This window comes from Gadus macrocephalus, chromosome 22 (genome assembly GCF_031168955.1).
Source record: "Gadus macrocephalus chromosome 22, ASM3116895v1".
NCBI classification, from domain to species: domain Eukaryota; kingdom Metazoa; phylum Chordata; class Actinopteri; order Gadiformes; family Gadidae; genus Gadus; species Gadus macrocephalus.
Genome location: NC_082403.1, coordinates 15,042,802 through 15,053,336, shown reverse-complemented (window position 1 = coordinate 15,053,336; position 10,535 = coordinate 15,042,802). Strand labels below are relative to the sequence as shown.

Sequence of the window (10,535 nt, the reverse complement as noted above, 5' to 3'; positions counted from 1 at the left end):
TAAGTAACAATCTCCCTAGTCTAAACACTCTTTTGGAAATTGTTTTGAATTAATACTGGCTTGGGGTGCCTCAGTAAATATGTAGAAGAAACAATTCTGTATCGCAGAGCATTTAGACAGTGTGCCGTTGGATACCATTGGCTCATCATCATAGCAACCGTATTTCAAAGAAAGAATGATTGTGGATATTAGAGATAATGATCTGCTGGGACAATCTGTACTTCATCTGTTGGAATTATCTGTACTTCTTAATTTGGCCAATGTGCGTGCAATAAGCATTAGTTTGACACTTTATGATTATGCCTGATATTACAGAGGAATATAAATGTATTTTTAATGTCTTCTTCCCCCCCCCCCACACACACACACACACACATACCTATTTAGTTGTTAAAATAGTCTTTATACCTAATGGGGATTTAACCCTGCAGCTGTTCCACACACTCGTCTGCATCCTCAGACTGCCTCTCCATCTGACGCACCCTTTCTGAATTCCCATCTGACCCACCCCTGGGCCTGTATCGGGGCTGTGGCTCTCTTTTGGCCAGTCCATTGTGCGGGTGAGGGGTGTTGAGATAGCAATGGGGAACACATACTACTACCTTGTAAGAGTCGGACTCAGAGGGATGTCGAGGTTCTAGGTCGGTTCATTGACCATTCTCAGGTCTGTCGCCACGGGACCCACTTGGGGAAGTTCCTCCTCGGTGTGTCCAGCGAGGTGGCTCCTTTCAACATGGTTCGGCTTCCGGTTAGCTGGGCGGCCCATCAGCTTACAGCAGCTTGCTTTCGTCAGTACATTTCGATTCAATCTCCAAGACTTACAGTGTACCTCGAAAGTGAACTGGGCCAAGTGGGCCTCCACCTTTGTTGATCTCTATGTCCAAGTCCAGGACAGTGTTCTGTGATAACCATGACCTTTGAAAATAGCAGCAGATCTCGGAACTTCTTCCTGACAGCCCATTTAAGGGCATGTAGTTCTAATGGGCGAGTGCGGTAATTCTTATCGTTATTCTCAGAGCCCAGCAGCCCACGGCTTGCAAACCCTAAAACTTGTTGTTCTCCATCTTGTTGTGAGTCTGCAGTGCACCGCTCCCCATAAACCTTCGGTCCATAGTGACCCTGAACAGCCTGAATATCAGACTTCAGTTTGTGATAGTTTAGCCAATGGGGCCTGAGATATGGGACTATTTTATAACTTATTTGTTGTATTTGTTGTTTCAAGTTATTTCCTGTGGATCAAATGGATTAAATGAAGGCCACATGGTTAACCAAACGTTTAGCTGCAAGGAAAAATCGCTATTGTGTTTCGGAATGTGAACAATTTCTCAATGACTTTGTGTTTTCATTCTGGCTTTCTAACTATTGTTAAAATCGATCTGTCTTTTAGAGACAGGTGAAAGAACCGTAGAAATAAAATTGTTGACAAACATCCATATCCAAGCTTTCCCCTGGATAACCTTCAGCATCTGTAGGCCGGCCTGCAGATGAGAAGAACCCTCAGAAGTCAACCCTTAGAGTGCACCAAGCCTCCTTCATTCTACGCTTTGTCTTTGCTTGGCTTACTTGAAGTGACCACTACGTACACCACCGTGGTCAAAGACTTTGTGTATCCTAATAGGTTCCCATTGATGGTCACGCTTCAGAGGCCAATATTCCTCTGAGTGAATTCTGCTAACACAAGGTTGCAAATGAAACTGTTTAGAAGCCATTGATTCACCTGGCTGGTGTCAGGACGAGTTTGTGTGTGTTTGTGTGCATGTACACACACCAGCACCCTTTTATTACTCCTCTGGCTGCTCAGAGACACGTTGTTCCTCTCTCCTGTTCTCCAGTGGGAACGGTTTAAGCTACCTGTCTGGCCCTCTTGGTGAGATGACAGGCCCTGCTTCGGCCATCAGTCCGCTATTGATCCAGGTTGCGTCCATGTGTAATGCTGCTCCAGAGGCTCAACTTTCATTCAGCACCTCTCTTCCAAAGGAGTTGGTCTGCAATCTGCGGTATGACTTAAAGAGGTATGAGTTAGAGAAAAGACTGTGTGTGCTGTGACCCTTTTTGAAAGGTTATGGTGGGGACAACTTCTGCTGTGAGAAAACTTCCAAAGTCAGTTGAAATGCAAAATATTAAACCCTTATAGCCAATAGATCTGGTCCAAGTAATATATCCAATGTGTCCAAACCCAGCCCCCATCAGGTTAATATTCAGACTGAGTGCTCCTTTCAGAAGAATAGTGCATTCACAAATGTTTGTCGTGTATCTATCCTTATGTTGTGTCGTGTGTGTGTGTGTAATTATATATATATATGTGTGTGTCTGTGTGTGTGTGTGTGTGGTGAAACTATTCATGTTTTCTGCCTGAATAAATAAGGGCTACCCCCACAAAACAATGGAGATATCGGCAGTGAGGTTGAAAAGACTCACCGTGGATTCGTCACTTGTGTGCATTTGCAGAAAAGGCTTATCCCTATTCCACGCCTTTTCGTTTCGTTTTCCGACCATTGACTTCAGTGTTGCAGTCATGCGAGAAAGAAAGTTGACAAAGTAATCTAATTACTGCCACATTAATGCATTTAGAGTTCCCACACAGCGCACACCCACCCCTGTTTTTGTCACATTCGTGCAGGGAGAGAAGCAGAGGAACACGGGGATATTGCACAGTACTTTTATTATTATAATAACCACATTTTGAAAGCCTGGGTGTTGGTTCTCGGGGAACACTCTGGTACAGAGCACGCACCACCTCTGTTGGGCTTAGCTCCGTGTCAGAGGCCTACGGCAGAGACAGGGCGGCGGGGGGGCCGCCTCTCTCTACTCTTGGATGTCAAACTGCCGGTTGGGTTTGGTGGACTCCAACATGAGCTCGTACAGCTGGCCGATCTGCTCGTTCTGGAAGTCCTGGAACATGGCCTCCGGCAGAGCGGAGCCCAGCTGGCTCCTGGGGGCCACGCGGCCCGACGCGTCCAGGACCTGGGTCTGGAGGGTGGCCTTGTAGTTCTGTGTGGACACAAGGTGACACACAGTCTGAGGTCCTGACACCATGTGTACTCACGTCATGTGCACCACAACACACAGGTTATTGCAATTTCCGTTTCTGATTGTGGCTTAAATTAGTGTTGGCGGGTCTGGTTCATAAAGGTCCACCTAAACAAATAACATCCACTTTTATCACAGGTGATAACGTTAAAATCTTATCCCTGAGAGCTTTAACACAGAGATACCTTTTGGTATCTGGATCTGTTGATCTTAAAAGTCTGAAATCTAATAAAGTGATCCTATTTTTCCAGACCATCTCCAGCCTGTGACTATAAGAACTAGTAAATACTGTGTTGAAAGGTTAGGAATACTGAATAGCTGGTCACACCCACATGACCAATGATGGCTTCTCGGACGGCCTACACTTAATAAAGATAAAGACACAGACAGACTGGGAGACAGGGAGACAGAAAGATCTAATTTGAACGAAGAACAAATTTGGCGTCCTCTGTTTTGGGAGGGCCCGTACGCGGCTCACCTGATTCATAACGTCACCCAGAGAACAGCGTCATCTTTGAAATATTGACCTGCAACGTGCATTTTTCATTCATAAAAAAGCCATCAGTGCAACAGACAGTACTGACGTCAAAGGCTAGAGCACTGCTTACCAATTCAGCGGAAACCTCCCTGAATGGATTTTGGAATGGTTTCAACATCGGCAATAACAAACCATTTGTCTTAAAGGCTTTTCCCTTGAGCTTAATGGAATTATGTTGACCGCGAGCCAGGGAGCGATACATCCACCAGGAGGAGCGACGCTGGCCTGAACCCACTAGGGAGGGCCCTCTAGTCCAGCACGCCTCATAACTGAATTAGCCCTTTCCCTTCTTTAACACTTTGGGAAATGATTCCTGGTATGGTCCATAAAAAGGACCATGAAGCAAAGTACGAATAGAAGGATCAATCTGCAATAAATTGATAGAACTTATTCGTGACCACAAAGGAACATGCCACCTCAAATATTAAGTTGTATAAGGGAAAACGGTAAAGACTAGTCCAAGATGGTCATTCTGTTATCCAGTTGCGGAAACTAGTTGATTAACTCACTCCTACCCTGGACATTATGACGACCCCCCGTCGTTACTATGATGAACTCATACAAACAAATCCAACTAGATAACAAAGACATATGGAAAAATGTCAGCTGACAGTACATCAAAGCAGGTTTTGGAGAAGTTTAGGGTGAAAAATGATTTAATTTCTTCCAGAAGCAATCGAAAGAGACTACATTACACTACAGAGGGTATATAAAACTTACAAATACATACAGAAGGTGACAAGCTTAAATTCAGATGGTAATCTGGCCTGCCACACAAAGGGATGAAATATACCCCATTCTGCAGCCTCTCGGGATACCGACTGTACATAAATCCAAAATTAAATTGATATATTATGCCTCCTCTGTTGTTTTAAACTGAGTTGTCCGAGCTGATGTCCGAGTATAGTTGAGGCTGGAATGTCATTGGCTCTTCTGCGTTCTAAGGGCGGAGCTTAGTGACTTTTTCAACTGTGGCCTACAGTTGACATCTTGTTTCTAAATTTCCAGTTGTACTCCTCTTACGGGCAGCAGTAACTCTGGTAGGGCTGAAGTACTTTGTCTGGCAAGCGGAAGGTCGCTGGTTCGATTCCCAGCTCTGCCTCCCCTGAGCAAAACCCCAAACATGACTCATCCCAACACGCTGGCTGATAGCCAAAGCGTTAAAACTGAGTTTAGAATAAATTACAGGTGAAGAAAGAAGGTTATCAGTTCAATTAACCGTATGCCATGGATTTAGGGATTAATGGCCTTAAGTCCTCTAATTAGACATGGCTAGTTGCAAACATTATGAAGGGGTGGTACTGAAGTCACGTCTGCACTGTAAACCCTGTCCATTAGCTAATGGGTCTAATGGGGCCTCCTTATCGTTGGATCCATCCCATGTTCACAGTCAAATTCCCATACTGACAGCCACGCCCCGCCTTGCGCCTCTCTCTTTCTCTCTCTCTCTCTCTCTCTCTCTCTGATTAAAGTGAACACTCAGTGGATGTATAATCACATTTGGAGGCCAGCTCCTCATCTGTTCCTCAAACCTTCCCTGTGCCCTGCTGTGGCGTGACGTCTGCCTCGCCCACGGGCTGAGGGGGCGTTCTGATTCTACGATCATATTCATTACACACACAGCGTCTGCACCGTGGGCCGTAGCTACAGAGCCTAAGGGGGAGGTGTCTCCTGGAATCAGCCCGGGGTACTTCTGTGGTTACGACATCTCCATGATGTTTCCTGGCTTGTCTTGGTCTGCGGATATCTAACCTTTGACACAGGGTGGGGTCTGCGTTGTTATAGAAAAATACGTCTTCACAAAATCTGAATACTGGGAGAAAAATGTAAATTCCAGTCTCCTGCCTTGATACAGGAGGCCATTAAAAACCATCACCGTCCTCCTGCTCATGGGAGCAGTAGCTGGCAGAGCACTATCTCCCCCCCCCCACGACAACCATCACGAGCATCAAAACCTGCAGACCTGCTCCAGCGCCTCGGCATGCTGTCCCAGTGAGCCGCTGGACTCAGCTGCCTTCTCCCTCACTAGAGACCAAAGCAGCCCCCCCGTCACTCCTCCGCCCCCCTCAGCCTCCAGCCTCCTCTCAGAAGGTAAAGAAAACGATAAGAGGCCAATATAAATAACCCACGTGTAATAACACAGGGCTGGTAGTGGTATTACATTCCAGGACTCCCAAGGTGGCCCACTGTAAACGGAGGGATTTATGCACATGGCTGCTGTACATAACGGGGGGTAGAACAAGATGTCCCTGGCTGCTCAGGGTCCTGGTGTACAGATGAAACATCGTGAGGCTGAACATCAGAGGGGACCGCTGCCGTGGATTCACCCCAATGACAACCGTTTAAATGAGCACATCTTTATCTGAATCTAATCAAATGTAAATGAAAATCTTAACACGTAATTATTGAATATCTAGTTTGTTTCGAGAGTGTAAGTTTACTGTGTGTGTGTGTGTGTGTGTGTGTGTGTGTGTGTGTGTGTGTGTGTAAACATTACTTGTGCAATCTGATATGTTTAATGTAGTCAGATTTTGTATGTCTTAAATTTGGTATACTTTGCCTACAGATGGCCTTAAATATTATTTTTGGTACAGATATTTTATCGATACATTTATATATAATTATTTATTGAATTATGTATGTGCTGCTCTGTTATTTATTAGAAAAAGTAAATTAATCCTTGTAAATAAATGGAATTCAATACGGGAAAAGGCTGCAAGCCCGTGACAAATCAGCAGCTGGTCCTGTCTTGACAGTTGCGTCTCCAGCATTCAAATGCCCTGCCTACAGTCTCCTAACAGCATCCTGATCGAGAGTCTCTGCTGGCCCCGGGTTTAGCAGCCGAAGTGCCTCAGAGAACGCAGCTCAATAGTTTAGACCCCAGCCTAGTAAAGCGAAGCGGTGGCACCATCTAGTGGCCCGAAGCTGACACTACAGCACTGTCATCCTTAAGGTCAGCGCACCTTTAGGTAAATTCAGTTGAGTCAAGTCATAGCTTCCAACACGGGCAGCCAGTCGGACATTATAAGTGACATAAACAAACACCTCACCTCCCACTCGACCATGAAGGCAGCCACTTCCTTCGGAGAAGCGCTCTTGTGCCTCCTGAACTCCTCCTTGACGTACTGGTCTCCCAGCGCCCGCAGGTCGATGGGAAGGAAGCGGTGCAGCAGGAGGATCCTCTTGTACAGGGAACGCACTTTGGATACATGGGCAGTCATCTCCAGAAGATGAGGACAGTTTATTACACCTAGGTCAGGTCCGATCTAAAGACATTACACAGGCGACAGCTGTCCTTCAGCAGAACCTTCTACTCAACGGAAGCTTCATCTTACCACATATAATAGAGTTATAGAAGAGAGCCAAAGGACACAGGGCCTCAATGACTGAAACAGACAATGCCAGTTACTCAACGTCCTTGTTTACACGGGAAGGGTTTCCTTTGCCCTTTGGCTTTGCGGAGACAGGTCTCATCCTCCCGATGCTGACCCCTAGTGGCAAGGAGTGACTACCGTCGCTGTTGGTTCTGTTTGCTACTGTGCACCCCATTTACTGCATGCTGTGCAGCTGGACTATTTTATCATATACTCTTCTGAGTGCATATATTACTGGTGGGACCAAAGATTCAACTTAAATTTGTTCTTGAATGCAACACAAACTAAAAAAACAACAATCAGCATATAATTGTACATTGAACAATGTAGTCTCTTGCCTAGCCGTGGCGTATAAATTAAACTAATCCCAGTATTTTTCGGTGTCAAGCAACGAGGTTGCGAGACAACCTATTGTTTTTGTATGAATTCCTATTATTATTATTATTAACCTGCCATGGGAGTCTATGGCAGCCCATAGAACGCCTTGGTGCAAAGTTGTGAAATTTGGCACAACAGCTCTAGCGCCACCAACAGGTCAAAGTTCAACATGCATTCATGTTTATAACTTTCGACCCATTCATCCAATATTCACAAACCAGATATCATTGGATTTCTTGGGCCAAGCCGAGTTCAACGCACCTTATGTCATCATTTCTCGCCATGATGGATTTTCCGCCATCTTGGTTTGAAATGCTACTCCTTTCACAAATTTGATGGAATATTGTTCAAATTCAAAACCGTTTGCCCGCTACAGCCAATCAAATTCGACCGCAAAGCCGCCAAACAGGAAGTAAGCAGATATCTCAACAGCCCTTTGACATATCATAACCATAGAGTGGCGAAGTCACGCCCCTTCCGGTAGGGCTCATGGGATCTATGAGATCGAAAAATATGAATGGGTGTCAATGGAGAGAAAATAATTATTTTCTGGTCCCGGTCTTTATATGCCCTGGATTACACATATGTTGTTTGTGGATTTAAAGGATAATTTTTCATGCAAAGAGTTCGACCGTTTATTGTGCAATTGTTCAGATAAAGTCTGTAGAGAAAACACAACGAGAAAGACTACACGGCTCGTATGTGACGTCACGCTCCCTGCGACTGGCGTGGAGAAGACCGACAATCTTCCCATCGGCATAACTGAAACTCTGCACGTGCCCCGATTTATAATGGTTTTCACCTCTTTCGATGCTTTTATCCTCCCCTTGGAAAAAGCGGTGAAGTGGGGCAGAGAGATCGCCATCTCTGTGCCGAGTTCCAAGGGCGGGTGTGGTGACGTATATCATATGCGTCGAGAGCAGCGAAGAGCTGTAGTTCACAAAGCGGCCTCACATAAAACCTAAAATTATCAAACTTCTTCACGAACATTTTTAGTTTTCTTTGCATGAAAAATTATCATTTAAATCCACAAACAACATATGTGTAATCCAGGGCATATAAAGACTGGGACCAGAAAATAATTATTTTCTCTCCATTGACACCCATTCATATTTTTCGATCTCATAGGTCCCATGAGCCCTACCGGAAGGGGCGTGACTTCGCCACTCTATACTTGGTACATAGATACATGACGTCATAGACACTCAATACATTTGGTAATAATAAATAATAATACATTTAATTTAGAGGCGCCTTTCAAGACACCCAAGGTCACCTTACAGAGCATATAGTCATCATTCAAAACTATGTAAAACAGACTAGGAATAAAAGGAAAACAGAGGTTAAACATGAAGAATAATAATAATTAATAACACTCAAAGACGCCTAAAGTGAAGGGGGGACCTCACTAACCACCACCAATATGTAGCACCCACTTGGGTAATGCACGGCAGCCAATCGGTGCCAGAACGCTCACTACACACCAGCTTGAGGTGGAGAGTTAGGGATGAGGTGGAGAGTGAGGGAAAAGAACATATTTAAACACTATCGACCATATTTAAACACTGTCGATCACATTTAAACAATATCGACCACATGTAAACACTATCGACCACATTTAAACACTATCGACCATATTTAAACACTATGGACCACATGTAAACCCTATCGACCACATGTAAACACTATCGCCCACATTTAAACACTATCACCCACATTTAAACACTATGGACCACACTTAAACCCTATCGACCACATTTAAACACTATCGCCCACATTTAAACACTATCGCCCACATTTAAACACTATGGACCACATTTAAACACTATGGACCACATGTAAACCCTATCGACCACATGTAAACCCTATCGACCATATATAAACACTATCGACCACATTTAAACATGTAAACCCTATCGACCACAATTAAACACTATCGACCACATTTAAACATGTAAACCCTATCGACCACATTTAAACACTATCGACCACATCCAAACACTATTGACCACATTATGGTGACCTATGGTGACCATTGACCTCTAGGGGGAGCTATAATTAACAAAGACGTGTTTTAACTCTTCTCTCGTCACATGAGTATATTTCGAACAAATTTTCTATGTTCGGTGATACTCTCATATAGCTCATAAAATATTTCCCATTTGAACATCAGAAATTGGCCTCCATGTTGAAAGTTGTCAAAATCAACATTTCATATCCACAGGCCACAGATTATGTCCAATCATCATGCAACTTGCCCTATATGATCGTCAGACCAAGCCAAACAAACCTGCCAAACAGCTTTTTCTAATTCTAAACCGATTGGCCGTGACAGCCAATCAAACTTGTCGGCAAAGCCTGGCTGCCATGTTGAAAGTTGTCAATATCAACATTACATATCCACAGGCCACAAATGATGTCTAATCATCATGAAACTTGCCCTATATGATCTTCAGACCAAGCCGAAATGTGCAAACAGCATTTTCTAATTCAAAACCGTTTGCCCGCTACAGCCATTCAAATTCGACGGCAAAGCTGCCTAACAGGAAGTAAGCCAGTTCTCAGCAACACTTTAACATATCATAGCCAAACTTGCTAGATTATGTCCAATCATCATGAAACTTGTCCTATATGATCTTCAGAACAAGCCGAACAAACCTGCCAAACAGCTTTTTCTAATTCCAAACGGTTTGGCCGTGACAGCCAATCAAACCTGACGGCAAAGCCGCCTAACAGGAAGAACTTGCTACATAGACGCATTACATCATTCTGGGGACAGCCAAACATTTGGTGACCTTTGACCTCAGGGGGACGTCAAACAACAATGACTTAATTTACCATTCCGCCCACTTACAATATGAACTGCAATTCTAACTTCATTAGATGCTTCATGAACCACCTCAAGAACGGATGCTTGTTAACATTGTGTCTATGTTAGGGATATTGTTTCGAATACCCCTATGTATTGTGTCATTTGTGTCATTTGTTCTGACGGGCAGACGATAATGCACCCTTACCTCTAGGTAGGGTCATGTAGCCACCTAGCCGATTACGTCTGACTGATTACCGACACTGTAATACCGATGAATGATCTTTATTGTCAAAGTACAGCTACAGGTAAGACCTTAGAAAAAATAAATAAATAAATATTTAATATAATAATATAAATAATTAGATAAATAAATAGATGGTTCGTAGGGAATTGCACAGTTCCC

The 10,535-nt window shown here is 44.1% G+C and overlaps 1 protein-coding gene across 1 annotated transcript; it reads right to left on the bottom strand.

Annotated features, from left to right (window-relative positions):
- Positions 1–2,645: 2,645 nt before the first annotated feature.
- sdhaf3 (succinate dehydrogenase complex assembly factor 3) lies at positions 2,646–7,077 on the bottom strand. Its single transcript, XM_060043266.1, has 2 exons — positions 6,619–7,077; positions 2,646–2,991 (listed from the first exon to the last, which is right to left on the bottom strand). The coding sequence occupies exons 1-2, from the start codon at positions 6,787–6,789 to the stop codon at positions 2,806–2,808; spliced, it is 357 nt and encodes a 118-aa protein (XP_059899249.1). The 5' UTR covers positions 6,790–7,077; the 3' UTR covers positions 2,646–2,805.
- Positions 7,078–10,535: the final 3,458 nt, after the last annotated feature.